This window comes from Rhinichthys klamathensis, unplaced genomic scaffold (genome assembly GCF_029890125.1).
Source record: "Rhinichthys klamathensis goyatoka isolate OS25496 unplaced genomic scaffold, OSU_Roscu_1.1 h1tg000037l_1, whole genome shotgun sequence".
Taxonomy (NCBI): domain Eukaryota; kingdom Metazoa; phylum Chordata; class Actinopteri; order Cypriniformes; family Leuciscidae; genus Rhinichthys; species Rhinichthys klamathensis.
Genome location: NW_026606585.1, coordinates 833,915 through 854,442, shown reverse-complemented (window position 1 = coordinate 854,442; position 20,528 = coordinate 833,915). Strand labels below are relative to the sequence as shown.

General features: G+C 37.5%; 2 protein-coding genes across 2 annotated transcripts; both read left to right on the top strand.

Moving 5' to 3' along the window:
• Positions 1-3,239: 3,239 nt before the first annotated feature.
• Positions 3,240-11,079, top strand: LOC130081675 (protein FAM13A-like). Its single transcript, XM_056246383.1, has 6 exons — positions 3,240-3,353; positions 9,410-9,527; positions 9,608-9,814; positions 9,918-10,095; positions 10,310-10,436; positions 11,044-11,079. The coding sequence occupies exons 1-6, from the start codon at positions 3,240-3,242 to the stop codon at positions 11,077-11,079; spliced, it is 780 nt and encodes a 259-aa protein (XP_056102358.1).
• Positions 11,080-13,967: 2,888 nt separating this feature from the next.
• LOC130081673 (chemokine-like protein TAFA-3) lies at positions 13,968-20,166 on the top strand. Its single transcript, XM_056246381.1, has 5 exons — positions 13,968-14,006; positions 14,442-14,598; positions 15,483-15,626; positions 19,272-19,396; positions 19,624-20,166. Exons 2-5 carry the CDS (start codon positions 14,454-14,456, stop codon positions 19,633-19,635), a joined length of 426 nt encoding a protein of 141 aa, XP_056102356.1. The 5' UTR covers positions 13,968-14,006; positions 14,442-14,453; the 3' UTR covers positions 19,636-20,166.
• The last annotated feature ends 362 nt before the right edge of the window (positions 20,167-20,528 follow it).

Below are 20,528 nucleotides of genomic sequence, written 5' to 3'. Positions count from 1 at the left end.
AAAAAAAAGTGGAAAAACTGTCACTAGGTACCCTTTCAAAAGGGACTAATATATAGACTAGACTACTAATATGGGCTAAATAAGGTACAATAGTGCACTTTTTGAAAGGGTACTGCAGTGACAGCTTTTGTACCTTTCTTTTCTGCGAGTTATCAGCTATCAGTTAGCTTTGATATTCTGTGTGGAACAATATACATTTTAAAGACGAGTATTAAAAAGGGGGACTGTCTAAAATAGGTATTATGATATTTTCACAGATAAACAGATGTATAGGAGACTGTGTCTTATTGTGTAAGCAATTATGTTATTTTGAGTTGTTTGAGTTTGAGATGTTTCTGGGATTGCATCCCTTAAAGATTAATCTACCATCACTCCATCAGACAATCAAACTTACAATTAAAATCAAATGTAATCTTTCATATAACTCACAAAATACAATAATCATAAGATGTAATACATCAGAGTTCAATAATTATCTGGATATAAGGGTTTCCTTAGAGGAGTGTATTTTATATTGAACTATCAGTTATTTTGTAAAACATTGTTACGTATACATTGTAAAAATTTGTTATATAGTTTTAATGGTTTAATGTAGCCTAATTAAAGGGTTAGTTAGTTCACCCAAAAATGAAAATTCTGTCATTAATTACTCCCCCACCAGGGGGCCCCCAAGAGCACATGATATAACAGCTTGATTTTTATTTGTATTATTATTTTTTGTGATATATTATGTCAATTAATAATGGTAATGACAAAAACACAATATTAAATATAAAAAACCCGCAAAATAATACAAAAATATTATTGTTACAATATTATGTTAACGGCCTGTTGCAGGATGTATTGCAAGCACAGTCAGACTGAATGATTTGGATTATTAAAGTGGATAGAAGAGCCAGCAGCATTGCAGCAAAACTGTCATAAATGTCACAAAAAAAGGACATATTCCTCTGGTGCAGAGAAAAGAACAAAAGAAGAAAACCGAGGAAGAGAAAAAACGGCAAGATAAAGGTATGTTTAGAAATTTCATGTAAACTCATCTAGGCTATGTTGCCAGCTAGCGTTAGCTGGCTAGCTAGTTAATTAACATAGCTTAGGTAGTATGCGTGTGCGATATCATAATTTTTGCTCGTGGACGATTAAAATGTCTCCACGATCTGCTTTTGAAGAAATATTGTAGTATTGTGGTAACATTTTTTCCTTTGCAGTTCTGGTGCCTCCGTCCAAATACGGTAACGTTACAACTCGACAACTCGAATCTGGATACATTCACATCACACGTTACCGCAGTGGTAGAGTTAACACTCACGGTACATTGAGCTAATACTGCCAAATGCACACAAGGTACATAAACACAGTTGGCTATGTCTAAAGTGAAAGTAATTACCGGTAGTTGCGTGTCTGCATGATAGATGCGTGCAGGTCTTAAAGTGACAGCAGCCTTATAGTAAAAATGCTGCCCCTTGTCCTTAATTAAAGGGTTAGTTCACCCACAAATGAAAATGCTGTCATTATTTACTCACTCGCATGTTGTTCCAAACCTGTATTAATCAATTTCTTGTGCTCAACACGAAAGAAGATATTTTGAAGATGTGTATTATTGGGTAACCAAACATTTGCTAATTTCTCTTTAACTTTTATAGTAGGAAAAAATATACTATGTAAGTCAATGGGGACCAGCAATTGTTTGGTTACCCACATTCTTCAATATAACTTTTGTTCAACAGAAGAAAGAAACTCATTCGGGTTTAAAACAAGTTGAGAGTGAGTAAATGATGAAAGATTTTTTTTTTTTGTGAACTATCCCTTTAATGTTAATACATTTATTATTATGTTATCTTGTTACATATCAATGACTCTAGACATTCATTGATATGATGTAAGCAACACAGCTACTACAACTAATAAAATTCATAATGGGTGTGTTAGATTTATAGTGTGCGAATAATCAAGCATTGACAATAGCCAATTGGCTGCACCGAGGGGCCCTCAAATAAAATTCAAACAAATTTAGCACCTTTACAAACAAAAGTGCTTTACACCAAGGACATTCTTTAAACCAATATTAGCCAACATACAACATAGAAAGAGAGAGAGAAATAAAATAAATGAAAAGCTATGCAAAAGCTAAAGAATAAAAATTAGTTTTATGATGAAGTGACAATTGATGAAGCTGACCTCAATTGGAGACTATTGCAGAGATTTGGACCTATTACGGAAAAACACCAGGATAATGGTAGTATTTATCTATTCTGTAAACATATTGTATTCTTACTTTTCCCTGTTATCTTATTCGGATGACCAGTAGTACATTTAATGCCAATCTGTATAAACTACTGTTCTTAACTGTTCTTCAAAGGAAAAATAAAAAGTCAATCAAATTAAATGGCGTTTAAAGTGGGTTACGGGCCTCCAAGTTGTGATAGTTCTAGTCATAATAATGGAAAAGATGAGCATTTCAACTTTAACTCTGACAGATGGACCGCCGCAAAGCAGGCTGGGTGAAAGTATGCCGGTTGAAAAGAGCCGTAAGTGCTGAATAAACAATGAGCACAGATGGACTTATTACAACATTATTACACAGGTATGTGATCGTATGCAAGCTTGTTCGAACCTTCTCTTATTCCCTCTTTTTAGGGGGAAGAAAAGAAAAAGAATAATGGCACTGACTGAGAAGTTAGTGATGAAATAAGAGCTGGGTGCAGGTTTGAGGATTGCTCAGCATAGGGACTGTCAAAATTCACCCTGGACCTGACTAATAAACGAAGCGAAGGAAGTTTATTCCGGCAAAAGTGTTTTTACGTTGTTTGTTTACTGTGTATTATGCAGGCATGTGGTACAAGTCATGCTTTTTAAAGTCACCATGAAATTAAAATTGACAAAGATTGACAAACGGCAATAGCAAATGTCAACAATCCAATCAATTCCCAATTCAAAAAGCTGTTTCGTTCAGATATATGTCACACTAGAGAAGAAAACACTATAGCAGCTTCAGTTTCATGCAGACTTTAAGTTAAAGAGTATTGTATCGTCAATATTCAATATAATACCTTTGCGTTTTAATGCATCCACATCACAATTATAATAAAGTGGCTCAAATGCTTGCGACTTTATTCTCATTGCAAAAATTAAGGTTTAATAAATCATCAATTTGGATTATTTAATGTTGGTAACGCTATTGGTTTGCATTATTTTCATCACGTGCACTTTAAGTATATTTTGTTTGTTTTATTTGTAGCATGGCAGTTGAAGTTTGCAGCATTGGTTTTTGGGATGGTCGCTGGAGTCATGTGCAGAAGTTTCTGGAGAGATCGGCCCCTTTCACACACCCAGACTTTGAGCCTAGGGACGAGGTGAGGGAAAAAACTTTTTGCTTATTTTTTTTAATACTTTATATTCTTTATTTAGTAATAATTCATTTCATTTTTTTTACTCTTGTTTTTTTGTAATATTTAGATGTAAAAAAACCAAAAAAAAAACCACTCCATTTTCTGTTAGAAACATGCAAAATCATGGTAATTGGAGCTGGGGGTCTTGGCTGCGAACTACTGAAGAACCTGGTAAGGTTTCTATCTATGTTTTTAATCCAGTCCCTTTTTTGTGTTCAAGTAATAACTTGATCATATTACTATTTTTTTTAAGGCTCTGTCAGGCTTTTTTCACATTCATGTTGTGGATATGGACATGATTGATGTCTCCAACCTCCATTGGCAGTTTCTCTCTAGGTATGACTGTGTGCATTTTGAAACAGATATTTGAGTTTGTTGGCAGCCATTTTATGAAGATTTCTGAAATGGAAACCGGGGACGTTTCCTAGTTTAGGGGTCAAAATGGCATTGAAATATCACTTGTTATTATCTATGAAAAAATGAAAAAAGGGGACAAGACATTTTTGTAAAAAAATATGATTAATTATTATTATACTATTATAATAATTAATAATTAGTATGAAGCCTGTATTAAAACTCTTACTTGTTTTAATACAGTTCACCAAATACCACATTATGAAAATAGTAAATTTGCAAATAGATAAAAGCACTATTATATTGTAACAAAATTATGACTTTACACGTTAAAAACATTACAAAAATAAAACAAAATAAATTAATATGTGTTTAAATGAATTTCCATTTAATTTCCATTAATTACAATGTTTTTACCTTTTCAAATATTATCTTATATTTGTGCTTTTGAAAATGTTACTCCTCTTCTTAGGCTTATTATTTTGCAGTTTAGGCTCATATTGAGCAGAAAATATGGGCTTTGTATGTGCAATTGGTTCGTTTTTTATTGCAGTACTTTCACCCACATGGTATAATTAAGATGCGTGTTGGAATTATGCGACTACCTTGAACCCGATAATGGAGTATTTTTTGATAATTGAAGATAATAGTGCTTTCGTCTAGGTTAAGTTCTTTATGTGATCAGTGTAGTTGCGGTGCCTTTTTTGTCTTGCCTTTTTTTATTTCTGTGGTCAGCTCTAGTTGGGGACAAGAGAAGGACGTCTGGTATCCCCTATATACTTTGTGCCTTTAGAAAGTCTTTAGAAAGAGCAGCTGAGTTTAAAGCAACACTAAGTAAGATTTTTTACCTTAAAATAATGTTTTCAAAATCGTTTCAGTGGTTCATCAAGTCGTGACATGGTGAAATGCACTTATGCCACCACTTTGTGGTCCTTTATCTGATAGATCCACGCTATGTAAGATTGCCAGATCGGGTCGCGTTTCTGTAGTCCGAATGAGACATAAGAAAACTACAAATTTGACTTGCTTTACGGCAAGCGTTACAATTGCCGATAGGTGGAGCGTACTCGACAGTAGACTTCAACTACATGTAAGATACCTAGCAGCCGGGTAGCTTTTGAATTGTCATCATGATTCCAAAGCCTGTGCTGGATAAACAGAGAGCAGTAATGGACAAGTCCGCTTCCAACCTGTAGGGCGACCGCAGAGGAAAAGTTACTTGGTGTTGCTTTAATATCACTGGTGTCACCTACAGACTCACTTAAGGTAAAGACTGGACTGATGTATCAGAGAAACCACAAGAGCACTTTCTGATAGACTGTTATTCTAAGATGTTACTGCTTTTCTTTAAGGCGTGGTTAAATTAATCTGCTGTTGCATCCAAAAAAGCAGTCATTCCTCGTATGGATTTGACCTGAGAGGAATTTTACTCCCTTTAATCAAATTGTTGAATTGTAATTTTCCCACGTTTTTTTCCCCCAGCAGTTTTTAAAATTGGTAAAAAAATAATAATAATAATGTAAAATGGTGAATCATACACATTTTGCCTCCATCTTTGTCATTGTTTTGACATTTGAAGTTTGTATTTGTAAATCTGTCTGCTGGCCTCACGACTTCACAGAGAGACCTACATATTTAGTGACTGTCACAATAAACTTTGGTGTTTGCATTATTTATTGATCAAATCTAGTAATTTAAAGGTAAAAACAATTTAATTAAATTAAAAAGAAGAAGAAAAAAAATATTATCAAAATGAAATAAAATAAGCTTTCTGGACAAAAAAAATACAAATTTAGTTTATTAAAAACCTAATTAAGTAAAAACCTAATTGTTTGTGTTTAAATATTGTAAAATATTTTTTACATTTCTGTCATTTAAATGTTACTGTATGCACTAATGGTTTGTTGATGGTAATTAACACAACTAGACTGCTCAGCAGATGCAATGCTCAATAGAGCGCACTTATGACGTGAGCGCTGCAGCAGGTCATAATGAACATTCTTTAGTAGAAATCTCTGTTGGGTGTTTTTGGCGATATTTGCGGTTTATGCTTTTGTTGCGGTTGGCGAGTTTCTACAGTTATTGAATTTATTTGGTTATTGATTTTCGGTTTTTGACTCTCTTTCGGACTTTGACTATCGGCTTTGGATTCGCGACACATTTTGACTCTCGGTTTTTGACTCCCTTCTGTTTTTGACGCGATTTGTGACTGTTTTGGATTCCCGTTTTTGACCCATTTTCTGGTATTGACTCACGGCTTTATGGAATTATTTTTGTGCCAATAAAAATGAACGTAACTTTTCAAGAAATCAATGAAAATATAAATTGAAACTGAATAAAATATCTTTGAAACTGAAAAAGAATAACTCGCTGGCAAATTTATTGACTTCGTTTTTAGTACACTGCATGTTTTGCTAACTATTTCTCATATTTCTTTCGCTGATCTGAACTTACAAATGCGCTTCCAGAGTTTTCAGTTACGCTTCTGAAGTTTTCGTTTACGCTCCCTGAGTTTTCGTTCGCAGTTCTGACACATATCTCTCGTGGGGGCGGGGCTAGTAGCAGTGTGTTCCCATTGGCTACTGAGTTTTTGATTGACAGCACCTTCTTGGCCTATAAGTGAAGACGTTAGTGTTGTGTTTACATGTTTGAATGTGAGCGTCTGTAAGCGCAGGTTTCTATTTCATTTTACTGATATTAAGTTTGTATCTGTATTTATTTGCTGGTAGGCTACACTATATTGTTGAGATGATTTCTTATAGAAGGAATAGTAGCCTACAGACGAATGATATCATTATCATTAGTCATCGTCACTATCAGGATACTGGATACTCGTGGTAAGTCTTTTTTTAGTTTTTTTTTATACAATAGGCCTACTAATACTATTTATAATACAGTAATTGCTTTTTCAGGTGGTGAGGCATTTTAGAGCTCAGTGACATTATAACATTATACAGTTTTGTCTTGATTCAACTGTTAGCCCAATCATTACATGACTTGTTTATCTACATACGATTATGTCTCTGATTATTAGATCATAGTTGCTTCGATTAGATTTTTCCCCCCAGCCACCCCAAACAACATTGGGCTAGAGTACAGTATCTGTACTGTGTAGTAGCCTACAGTACAAAAAGTACTGTATCAGACAATGACCGATGCCATTGGATCAGAGCGCTGTCAATCACTGCCTGATTCAACTTTGGCAATGTAAAGCCTTTTTTTACCATGCCAATAGAACTGGTAAGTCCCGCCCATCCGTAAAACTCCAAGTGGACCTCTAGGTTGAAAAAGCGTCAATGCAAGCCATTTAAACCTGAATTTCTCGATTGCTGATTAATTTGCGATGCAGAGTTTTTGAACTCAGACCACGTCTCTGTTCATGATATGTAAACACACAATTATTTTGAAATATCACCCTGGTCACAATATTTATTCTGATTACTTTTGTGTGATAAAGATGACTGATAAAGCTATTATATGTAGCTAGTATGAGTAACAAAATGCTTTTTCTGTGTCCATATTTGACTAATAATAATGCAAAAATCTTCACTTCAAATTAACATTTCTGAGAAAAATGTTTAATCTTTAATACTCTTTAATAATAAATATGTCCAAATTCAAATCCTAATACATGCAAACAATTATGACTGAAAACATCCAGCAACTAGGGAATACACAGCCATAACATTTATATAATTTGTTTGAAATATTTTAATATTTCAACTTGTTACTGTATGTGGGAGTTCAAATCAGTTTGTATTGTTAGATTATAATATGTTTCCTTTCTCATTTTCCAGGGAGTTGAGCAACTTTTCCATAAACAAAATTCTGATGCTGACACAGAGGATGGAGTGATAGTACCAGAGATCCACTGTCCACACCAGACAATAATCTTACTTTGTTCAGACACATCACATTTGAATGACTGGGATCTTGATCTTCAGACACCTGATTTATTTTGTTTTTATAAAATAGCAAATATTTTAATTTCCTCTAGATCAAAACAAACACAGTTCACAAGTACACAAGAGGTTGCACTTTATTCATATTAGTTTATGCTGATCATGGATTAGCATACCAACAGCATATGAATGTTAAGGGGATAGTTCACCCAAAAATACAATTCTCACTTATTTTACTCACCCTCATGCTGTCCTGGTTGTATAAGTCACAATTGAAACTATTGATGATTGTTAAAATTTAAATTTTAAATTTACAATTTTAAATGTTAGAAGATAATATTAACTAAATTGAATAACTAAATAAAATTATCAGCATGATAAAAAAACATTCTTTGTGTGACATATGTAATGAAATGCCCTTTGAGGTCTGTATCATTTGACAGCAGGCCACGGTTGAAATTTTCATATTGTTTAAATTCCTCTTATGTAAGTGATCATTAATGTTGATGGTGTAAATGCATATGCTAACAATGTGTAATGTGATGGCCATGGTTGCCAACCTTGATTACCTGGTTGAAGTGAAACTTTCTTCTTGACTGCTGAATATATCACATTCACACACTATGCTAGTATTATTTTTAAATTGTAACAGATCAACCTAATCAGAGCCTAACATGCAAAAGAATCATCAGGAATAAACAAATATCCTCCGAAAACATTGGACACTACAATATTTTCAGTATTATATACAGTAGGCCTATTTTAATGTACAATTACACCTGAATAGACTGAATAGATCTCTTGCGCTCCTAAAAGCTTCTGTCGACAAAGTAGTTGCAGCAGCAGGTAAATACAGATAAAATTCAAAAACAAACATAACTTAATATCAGTAAAATTAAATAGAAACCTGCGCTTAAAGACACTCACATCCACACATGTAAACACAACACTGACGTCTTCACTTATAGGTCAAGAAGGTGTTGTCAATCAAAAACTCAGTAGCCAATGAGAACACACTGCTACTAGCCCCGCCCCCACGAGAGATATGTGTCAGAACTGCGAACGAAAACTCAGGGAGCGTAAACGAAAACTTCAGAAGCGTAACTGAAAACTCTGGAAGCGCATTTGTAAGTTCAGATCAGCGAAAGAAATATGAGAAATAGTTAGCAAAACATGCAGTGTATTAAGAACGAAGTAAAAAAATGTGCCCGCGATTTATTCTTTTTCAGTTTCAAAGATATTTTATTCAGTTTCAATTTATATTTTCATTGATTTCTTGAAAAGTTACGTTCATTTTTATTGGCACAAAAATAATTCCATACGGCTTCGGACTCTCGGATTGGTTGACAGCTCGTCGACTGAAATCCTTTCAGTGAAATGGGGGTGATCGGACTTTTATCAGTGTGTGTAAGTATGCGATATGCACACAGCAGACTAATACTAACAATTGGACAAAGATTAACTTCCACTAAAGAACTTCATATATTTGTGTTAAAATCAGCTTTCTTATTTTTTTCAGTCTTGTTTTAAATGTCAAGTGTTGAAATTAACAAACAACATCCCGTAAATTGGTGTAAGTGTAGCCCACATGAAGAAATGCTATTGTAAATGTGATATTTCCTGACTATACATCCTTTAGGAAGCTGTCTAAAAAGTGCGCATTTTAAAGTTATTTTCTCATGCACTTTGCCCTGTACAGTAGCCTACATTTCCTAGTAAACCGTCTTGATTTTGCGTTTTTTTTTTTTCTGAACTTGTGTGCAGGTGGAAACACAGAAGGCTGTGTTTGGTGTGCCTCTGATCGGCCTGAGGAAGAGTGGACAGATGAGGCAGGGTCTTCCTCTAGTGCTCATGCACATAGTGGAGTTTGTGGAGAAGCATGGTGAGTGTGTTTGCCAGTGTTTCTCAGTGTCCATGTATGCTGAGATTGTGTGTTTTTGTAAAATGTGTGTTTGTGTTTAGGTCTCAGTGAGAGCGGCCTGTTCCGGGTTAGCGGGAAAGTGAAACTCTGCCAGGAATTAAGGAAAGGTTTTGATCAAGGAAGCTTTCCGGAGTTTGACAGTGGGGATATTCCTACTCTTGCCTCCTTGTTGAAACTTTTCCTCAGGGAGTTGCCTGGTAGACTTATTCCAGAGTCACACAGGACACAACTGCTGAAGGTGTTCAGGGGTAGGTGAACCTGCGGTCGTGAGGAGTGAACATTTTGGGTACTTGCTGCACAACAAGATTGATTCATCAAATCTGATTGAATCTTCTTCATTGTTTCTTGCAGATTCGAAAGAGGAAGAACTGAATCAGGCTGTGAGGATGATCCTGAACAGTCTTCCGGAGGAACATTTTAACGTCCTCTGCTACCTGTTGTACTTCCTGTCCCGTGTGGCTGCTAAGAATCATCTAAATCTTATGACATCCAAGAACTTGTCAATAGTTTTTGGACCCACCATCTTTCAGTAAGTGTTTATGTGTGTGTATTCAGCTGATATAGTCTGTACTCCAGTCCAAAGCACATCATGTAACTCAAGGACTGAGGTTTCTAGAATTACATGCACAAGTTTTCAGGATCTTATGAGACACAGAGACCAGTCTGATGGAGCTGTCAATCATAAAAGGAAGATGGGTGTCTGGTGTATAGTGATGTGACACGTTTGTTATCTGTGTGTGCAGCGTTCCTCTCGGCCCCACCATGATTGAGGAACAGGGGCTGTGTAACACTTTGACAGAGCACCTGCTGAACAACCTGAAACATTTGCTGCCGAACATGTACCCTCATGCATCCACCGGCAACACAGCAGTGAGTTTATACTGTGTTATAAGTTTATGTTTCAAATGATGGTGGCATCTATGTGACTGGGTTTATGAATTGAATCTGTTATTATATAAATAATTCAATTAAATTATTAGTCATTTGCTAGTGCTTAAGAGTGAAAATGATAATAGATAGGCTAATTCTTTAGTTTTGTATATGTATGAGAGATTGAAAATGCTTAGACATGTGTTTGTGTGTTTGAGGAGGCAGGGGACTGGACTGACGAAGAGTGTGTCAAACAGCTGCCACTCACAGAAATGAGGTACATATGCTGAACACACACTCACACACACATGCAGACCTGTGTTGTTGGCAAACAGTTGATGATCAAATGCATGCACAGATCACATACACCCACAAACATGCACACATACACATGATTCTGGTCATTATGGGTTTATTTAGAACCATTTATTGTAGAGTGCTTGTCAGTCCATCTTCATGCTTGTTCTGTGTATTTTCCAGATCAAAGCTACCTAAAATTGGGCGACTTGGGCGACTGAGAAGAAGATTAAGCAGTTTTGGGAGAAAGTTTTTCTCATGCTTTGGCAGGTATGCAGCAGGATCTTTATATTTTTATCTTTATCTTAAGACTGATCTGGTTGTTGCCCTGCGTGTGCCCATATGAAGTTTTACTGTGTTAGATGCGAATAAGTTAAGATTAGATTTAGTTATACAGGTAATGAATGTGTTGAGTGAACAAACATGATCTGTTTTCTTACTTTTTCATTACTTCACCACACAGTAACACAATCGAGATTGAAGATGCCTCTGCAGAAATGGAGGCCTAGACATATGTGAGTAGAAGACAATGGGGCCGGTGACCCCGACTGCAAGATACTGGACTCTGTGAGGGTCACTGGAAGACAAAGAGGCCAGTGAGGATCACCAGAAGACAATGGGGCTGGTGACCCTCAATGCAAGATACTGGGGCCGGCACTGTAAGGCACTGAGGCAGGTGACCCTCAATGCGAGACACTGAGGCTGGTGAGCTTCACCCTCAGACACTAGGGCTGGTGTGCGTCACCGTAAAACATTGGGGCCAATGAGGGTCACCAGAAGACACTGGGGTCGATGAGGGTCATAACACAGCACTGGGGCCGGTGTGGGTTCCTGAAAGACATTGGGGGCGGTGAGGGTCACCTCAAGACACTAGGGCTGATGAGGGTCACCAGAAGACACTGGGGTCGATGAGGGTCATAACACAGCACTGGGGCCGGTGTGGGTTCCTGAAAGACACTGGGGGCGGTGAGGGTCACCTCAAGACACTAGGGCTGATGAGGGTCACCAGAAGACACTGGGGTCGGTGAGGGTCATCACACAGCACTGGGGCCTGTGTGGGTTCCTGAAAGACACTAGGGCTGATGAGGGTCACCTCAAGACACTGGGGTCAGTGAGGGTCATCACACAGCACTGGGACCGGTAAAGGTAGCTGCAAGACACCAGGGCTGGTGCGTCACTGTAAAACATTGGGGCCAATGAGGGTCACCAGAAGACACTGGGGTCGGTGAGGGTCATCACACAGCACTGGGGCCGGTGTGGGTTCCTGAAAGACATTGGGGGTGGTGAGGGTCACCTCAAGACACTGGGGTCGGTGAGGGTCATCACACAGCACTGGGACCGGTAAAGGTAGCTGCAAGACACCAGGGCTGGTGCGTCACTGTAAAACATTGGGGCCAATGAGGGTCACCAGAAGACACTGGGGTCGGTGAGGGTCATCACACAGCACTGGGGCCGGTGTGGGTTCCTGAAAGACATTGGGGGTGGTGAGGGTCACCTCAAGACACTGGGGTCGGTGAGGGTCATCACACAGCACTGGGACCGGTAAAGGTAGCTGCAAGACACCAGGGCTGGTGCGGGTCACCGGAAGACATTGGAGGGGGGTGAGGGTCACTGCACAGCACTGAGGCCTCTGCTGTGCGGTGTCCCTTACCGCACCCAATGTCTTTCGGTGACCCTCACCAGCCTTATGTCTTGCGGTTACCTTCGCCGGTCCCATGGGACTGTGCAGTGACTCTCACCGACCCCCATGTCTTCCGGTGACCAGGGTCACTGCACAGCACAGCACTGGAGCCAGTGAAGTTTACCCCAAGACACTAGTGCTGGTGAGGGTCAAAGACATTGGGTGTGGTGTGGGTCACTGCACAGCACTGGGGCCGGTAATGGTAACCGCAAGACACTAAGGCTGGTGAGGGTCACTGGAAGGCACTGAACATGGTGATGGACGACAGGTGTGATTTATAAAGATAGAGACAAGACAGATGCTGATGTTGACTCTGAAGCTGATTCAATTAAAGCTTGTCATCTTCATTCAATTAGTAGCGACTCTCTTTTTTCTTTATTAGGTCTGTACAGTCTTTTGTTTGTAGTTGATCATGCAAGTTGTATTTACAAAATGTCAAATTTAGAAAAAGCCCAAATTCCAAGTTCAGCTAAATAAATACATTTATTAACACCAAAATAAAACAAAACACCGAATTTTAAAACATTTCTGAATCCTTTTATTGGCTTTTTATTGAAAGTTTAATCATTTTTATTGGTGTTGTTATCAATGAACATGAATATGTAAATGATCAAATGAAAAAAAGTATATAATAAAATATCTTCCTGAAACTGTCATGAGCTTAAGGCGAGCTATTAAATAAAGATCCTTGTCCCCCGCGTTACTAACACGAGTAATCGCCTTTAGAGTAGTAATAGAAAAGATCTGAATGTGAACAGATGGTCTCTTGATTAAGTTTGATACTGATGCGGGGAGCGTCTTCCTGAGGACTTTCATAAACCAGCACTGAACGAGTACATGAATCGGGTGGACATTGTTTTCCTGAGGAAATGCAGGTAAGGCAACTCATTTTTTCATTCGTTTACAAAATGATGCTCAAACATTGTAATTTTTATGTGTCCGTGAAAATTATGAGTAACGTAAACGCCGCGTGGCTCCGTTTTGTACGTCCGCGCATAGTACAAGGATGAAAAAAGTTATCGATGTCGACCACTTAGTAAATGCACACACGTAACGTTATCGCATTAGCTTTTTTTTTTTTTTTTTTAATCCCGTCTCCATATACTAGCCATAAAAGATAGAACAGAAATAGCAACATGACGCAACTATGAGATTCACAAATCAGCCAATCTGTCTAATTTATCATTATGTCTGTTTAAGAGTCACCAGTTATATAGGCTATTTAAGTAATAGCAGTGTATAGCCTACATTTTTTTTCCAGTACTATGAATTCGTTTATAATGGTCTTTCTCGGTTATAACCTGTGTATTTTTTTATTTTATTTTTAACTTTCGATAAAAAAAAAACTTTAACTTTAACAAATAAGCCCTTTCATTTGTATCCTTTTTTTAAAATAAAAAACATCATGTCAGTTGCATATGATAAGCTCGTAAGTGGATCTGGACAGATTTGCAGTTTATTGTGAAGTTGCTACTGAGCTTTAAAAATGTGAGAAAATCCTGAATATTATTAATGTTATCCTGACTACATTTTTGTGGTTCTATTCCCAGGGAGACCTAGAAAAGCACCAGGGAGCAGTTTTCCATAGTCAGGTACTATGAGCACTTGTGTTGAAAGACACTTTGGCAGAGTTGCAGATCGGGAGATGGAAGATCAGATTAACCCAGGGACTTGACAGTAATACCGGCACTGATCGCCAACAGTAAATTATTCCCCTTACAATTTCTTTCTTTCTAGGCGTTGCTGAAGATGACTGTGATGATACTTAACCTCAGAAGTGAAGTGTTGTAGTCGTACTATCCTCTTTCTTTCTTAAGATTTAGCTATTTGACTTTTGAGGCAGAGCAAAGAAAATAGTTAATAAGTCACACAAAGTGTCATAATATTTCTTGTTATTTTACCTGTGTTTTTGCTTTAAACTTTGGTCACATTATGTTGTTTTTAAATGTGCTATAGAAATGCATGTACAGAAATAAATATTTATTGAAATAATGATCAAGACAAAATACACTCCTTTTTTATCATAGGAAAATGCAAGCATGTCCTGCAAAACAGAAATCTGTGTGAAGCTTATCTACAGGAATAAAGTAAGGCAGAACCCAAGGGCTCTTCTGCTTGTGTGTGTGTGGCTCCTGTGCTCACAGTCAGTGTCCAGCAGCAACCAAAGCTCTCGAGGCCAAACCGGTAAGCTAAGCCAACTAGTGCAACATCTCTCCCTTTTTTTTTTTTTGTCCCCCTTAGGTCTCATTACACACACTGGACACACACTTATATAGCCCCACTGGGAGCACAGTCAGACCACTGCTAATAACAGCTAAACAACCATTTGCCACCTAGTTATAACTCATTCAGTCATGAACATAGTGAATCTAAAAGGTCACGAGGTGGCTGGTATAGCTTTAAGTATATATTTGCATCCATATAAAGTCAAATAATATGATAAAATATAATATAAATAATATAATGTTTGACATGCATATACATAGCCTATTTCAAACTGTTATTTTAGTTTATATAGATTTATAATTTTATTTACATTTTTAAAAAAGAAGCTTTTGTCAGTTTTTTATTGATTTTATATTGATGAACTGATTTTTTATATTAATAATCTATTTTGGTTGAATTTATTTTTATTTAAATTTGTTTCAGTTTGTTGCTAAGGCAACATTTTTTTTCAAAATTTTTTTCAACTAATATTTATATTTGATTTCAGCTTTATTTCAATTAACAGAAATGTTTTTAATAGTTTTAGTTTAAGTTAATTATATATACCCTGTGGCAAGATGTCACAAGAAACACACACACACACACACACACACACACACACACACACGCACGCACACACACACACACACACACACACACAAACACACACGTTTTAATAATTATTTCTGTGCTGCTTGTCCATGTGAGGGCGCCAGGACATTAGAAATAAAGTTATCTGTGCCTCTGTTTTCACAAAATGTGAAGCTGTGTGTACGCTGTACGCACATATGACGAATATTCTGCATGTAATAAAGCCTTCCGACATCTAACTGTCTTTCTATCAATTTAAGGTCGGTCTGAAGTAAAGCCGGGTACCTGTGAAGTGGTGGCGGCTCATCGGTGCTGTAATAAGAATAAAATAGAGGAAAGGTCTCAGACGGTCAAGTGTTCCTGTCTCGCTGGACAGGTTGCTGGAACTACCCACACCCAACCTTCATGTGTAGATGGTATGTCTGTATCTCATTAACCTCAAATTACTGCAGGTTTAAGAAAAAATGAATCATGGCTAACTGCATCAGTGACAGCTCTCTGTATTATTATGTGTGATGATGCTGCATCTACACCGATAGGTGTCAGTACAGTCCATGATCACTGTCATATTGGTCAAAACAAACTAAAAATGACTTGGTATGACAGCATAAGACGACGCAGTGATAGTTTGCAAACTCCTGTTGCATTTAGTTTCAGGAACAGGTTGGACTTCAGGGCTGCTTTTGATTTAAAACTCCAGCAACATTGGCTTTCTCAAGCTGTCACTCTCCTTTAGATTTAGGCTTCGAGCTGTGAATCTAATCCTGCTCTGCCAGTTTGTTGACTCTTCAATCAGCAGATATTTTGGAGGGATTTACTGCCGCACCAAGTTTCTTGCTGTAGGTATTTCTGTTTTAAGTTTTCTGCTGGAAAACTTTATTTGTTTATTTATTTATTTATTTTAGGCATGCACCAATATTGAAATTCTGGCTGATACAATAAATGAATAATTAATTTTCGAACCAATAAATGATCTACATCTACATACATATATATAGGCCACATTGTTAAAAGCGCTATATAAATGAGGATGACTTGACTTGAGCTTGTTCTCCAGAAAAACTCCTCTAGTCTAAATAATAATGCAGAATCATGCAGAATTTGATTCAGAGCCATCATAATTCATTCTTAGATAGAATGTCAAGAAAATAGTTTTGAAAGGAAAATCCAGATGTAATACCACATTCACTTTCATACATTTTCTCATACAATAGCATTACTATATCCTGGTGCCTCGGGTGCACATGTATTGTGTTACGCAGGATATTACCATTTTAATTCTTCAAAATAAGCTGTTGAGAATGTATGGATCTCTCCCTGAATATCCTGCAGAAAAGACCAACATGAATTTTCAGACAAAAATTGTCTTTCTGATTAAGCTGGTTGACAACGCAAGTCTCGCAGGTTAAGATTGTTAATAAGCCAGCACATCAGAGAGCCATGCCGTGACCACGTCCAAAACACGACATATGCTGTTTCATTTCCCCCCCCTCAGCAGGGCAGTTTTGTCAGCATGGAGCATTAATCAGCCTTAGCTTGTGTCTTTCTGTGTAGTTTCAGCATGCAGGTTTGTCTCTGTGTGGGTTTGAGTGGGTTTATGTGTACTGAGAGGTGGGCAGTGAGCTTATGTGGGTGTGTTATCATCATGGTCATTTTTATGCCTCTGGGAAGATTTAACAGACCTCAATATTTCACAATTTGTTGTCAATTCATTTCAGTTATTTGTGATTTTATTCATTCTTACTACACTGATCTCTGAAATACTTGATTCTGTCTGTTGTGGAAAACATTTTGACCATTGACCGCTGTCTCTGGCAAAAAAACAAAACAACATTTGAATTTTATGTCGCTCTTATCACTCAGCAGTCTCTTTCTTCTCACATAATGAAATAATTTCAACTCAAATTAGTATTTTATGTCCTTGTTATATTTATTTACTTGGAAAGTAGGCATTTAATAAGCAGGATAATGAAGTCAGCTGGTAATTATCACAAAATAAACCCCTGCTGTATGAAACAAAACCACTCAGTGAGTTTTGATCGCCCTGTCAGGATTTATTTTGTGATAATGACCAGCTGACTGTACATTATCCAGCAATTGTTCTGCATTAAATTAATCAAAGAATCCTGAAAAAGAATGTGTCATAGTTTCCACAAAAATAAGCAGCACAACTGTTTTCAATATTGATAATAATTAGAAATTTTTCTTGAGCATCAAATCATCATATTAGAATGATTTCTGAAGGATCATAAGACACTTAAAGGGACATTGTGTAGGAATTACTCCCATCTAGCGGTGAAATTGTATTTTGCATTCAAACGAATTGTGCTCTCCAGCGCCTCGCTTTTTCAAATGTGTATTGCATCTACGGTAGCCGTTATGTACCAAAAAGCTATTGACAGGACGTCTTCTAATAGCACTTCGTCGAGTTTTCCTTTGGGTGAACAGGTTTGTTATTTCAAACAAACTGCAACTTTACAGTATGAATTACTGACTGTGAAAAACATGAACCATTGTAATTAGTATTTATGCTTATTTATTCGTTATATTTTCTTAAGTACGTGCATTGTTAGATTAGATATCATCATCATCATCATCATCATCAGATGATTCAACAGTAGAGGGAGAGGACAGAGAGGCAGTGGATCAGAAGAACGTTTCCACTGTCAGGCCAGAAGCTCCGCGGTGCTTCAATAAAACACGCCCGTGTTATCAGAAAACTAATCAGAAAGAAATGGAAACAGCATTGCAAAACAAATATGATAAAAGCGACCGTTTGCTGGCATTTTTGTTGTTTACTTGACTATTTAAAACCCAAGCATCGATGTTTTACCAGGTCTACAATAAAAGGCGATACATTGATCATGAATTAATGTATGTCAAAATTGCACATTAGTCACACAGAAATAAATTACCGTTAGGTTTCACAAAAGAAATAGGACACACTTACTTCAATCGCGTCTGTTTCTGTTTATTTGGTAGTAACAGGACATATATCACATTTAAAAAGAATGATAATTTCTACAAATATATGCCACCAATAATACGACCTGAGGAGCTTTAGCACTCTCTCGACTCCCAGTAGGCTAACGTTACAGATATTTTCAGTCAGAGAAACAGAGGAAGCTCCCGGGAAAAAAAATGTGCTTTATTTTATGATAGTCCGGTATAAAGAGACGAGACGTAGGCTATCTGACAGATAAAATAAAAACATTATTGTGATAACCTTTATGATTGGTCTGATTTCTTCAAACGTTCACTATGTTTTTTTTACTATGCGTATCTTCAAGCGTTTATTTTGTTTACTATGGTAACGTTAATGGTTAGCGTGCAATATAGTCTTTTACTCGCGTATAAATATTTCTACCTTATATGGTGATCAGAATCCACATCGGATCACAAACAAAAGGCATTCAAACGTGAGTTACATTATTTTAAAAGTAGCCTATTTACTGCTGACAGAATCACCCGGCGCTGTCGTCTAGTAGAGGTGGACGACGAGGAAGAGGAGGAGAGCGAGAGTCAATACCACGACGACAAAGATGCCCGCGGCAGCTACAAGAGACGATCTTGATAGAATTGAAAGTTTCCAAGGCAGAGAAGAGAAGCAATGCAGCCTTTTAAACTTGCCGGGGCAGTGACCAGCGCCTCTCAGCTCTGCTCCTCCGGTTCTGCTGCTTTCAGTTACATGACGCTGGCTCTGAACGAAAACGCGTTGTGGAAACGCGTTTGGTTGGTACTTTTTGACCCTCTCTGCTATTATAGTTTTTCAAGATGGCGGAACGACATGGAAGCCTCCGTGAACCTACCCGTCCCATGTACATAAAGATAATAAATTCTTAATTTACGAGGATAAGTCAGATAATTTGCAGAGGTATTTGTACACCATTGAGGACATATTTAAGAATAAAAATATTGATTTCAGATAATAAAATACCTAAAAACCTACACAGTGTCCCTTTAAGACTGGATTATTGGTGAAAAATCAGCTTTACCATCACAGGATGGTAGGATCGTGTTGCTCCTGCTTTTCACCCACTTTTCTTTTAATTCCCTCTCAGCATCAATCGTGCGGATGAAGTGGTGGTGTCAAATGGAGCCATGCTTAAATGGTGAAGAGTGTAAAGTATTGCCTGACCTCACCGGCTGGTCCTGCAGCTCCGGGAACAAAATCAAAACTACCAAGGTGAGTTGTAAGGCCTGGTCTTTGGAGAGAGTCCACTGTTACCTAGAAATATAGTCAGCAGTTTGACTACCACCACATACACGTCAGAGCTTCATCACCAGATGTTTTGAGCTGAATGTCCCAGCATGCTTGTTTGGACTGTACATGCATCAGTTTTTTAGTTATTCATTGGTAATTCTATCATGAAATATCTTCTAAAGTGCTTCTTGGCCCTTCTTCCCTTTTAGGTCACACGGTAAAGCAACACTTCTGTGGACATGTGTGATGACAACTCATAATTTCAAAGGAGTGTATTTTAAAATCAGATCTGCAAATGTCAACAGAAACACTCGAGTAGAAACATGCGAACTGTGAACTATGACTGTGAGAAGAGTTCAGATGATGCAAGGCATTCAATTCTCTTTTGAACTTTCTATTCATCAAAGATTCATGAAAAAATTATATTTTACCCACAAAAATATTGATCAGTTATGTTTCTTGAGCAGCAAATAATCATATTAGAATGATTTCTGAAGGATCATGTGACACTGAAGACTGGAGTAATGATGCTGAAAATTCAGCTTTGCCATCACAGGAATAATTACATTTTTTGAAATATAGCTGCGAGAAGCAATTATCAGGGTTCAAGCGTTTTAAGGCCTTTAAGCACATGCGTAAAAAGATATTATGTTTTGTTTACCAAGCATGTAACCACTTAAATCATAGAAGGAAAATACCATTTACAACCAATACAGGCAATTTACCTTAGGAAATATATGGTTTTTAAAGCTTTTTAACAGTTATAGTGCCACATATGTAGCCTGGGAAAACCCAGACAACTTCCGGCAAATTTAGATTTGCTCTGAAAGTTAGTCTGGCAAAGAGCTCATTCAAGCCCATTTCCAATCCGCCGAAATCGAGGCACCAATCAGAAACGTTGGGGCGGGCTTTACACGATGACGACAGCGCTGGGATTTTGAAGCAGATTTTGTAGCCTACATTACAAAGATGGATGCCGCCGTCGCACAGCACTCGTTCGAATCAGCTATCGCGTCTGTTTTAAGCCATTTGAACGTTTCCTTTTTGTTGAAAACCGAGCAAAGAACAACACTCTGAGATGTTTCTCCGCCGCTCTGCATACGTCATCTCCTTC

Excerpts from the sequence above, each read along its gene's own strand:
- LOC130081675 (XM_056246383.1), top strand. The coding sequence starts at position 3,240 with ATGGCAGTTGAAGTTTGCAGCATTGGTTTTTGGGATGGTCGCTGGAGT. Across the intron at positions 10,096-10,309 it reads TTTGGACCCACCATCTTTCA|CGTTCCTCTCGGCCCCACCA; the intron begins GTAAGTGTTTAT and ends CTGTGTGTGCAG. Across the intron at positions 10,437-11,043 it reads CATCCACCGGCAACACAGCA|ACTGATCTGGTTGTTGCCCT; the intron begins GTGAGTTTATAC and ends CTTTATCTTAAG.
- LOC130081673 (XM_056246381.1), top strand. The coding sequence starts at position 14,454 with ATGTCCTGCAAAACAGAAATCTGTGTGAAGCTTATCTACAGGAATAAA. Across the intron at positions 14,599-15,482 it reads AAGCTCTCGAGGCCAAACCG|TAAAGCCGGGTACCTGTGAA; the intron begins GTAAGCTAAGCC and ends GTCGGTCTGAAG. Across the intron at positions 15,627-19,271 it reads CCAACCTTCATGTGTAGATG|CATCAATCGTGCGGATGAAG; the intron begins GTATGTCTGTAT and ends ATTCCCTCTCAG.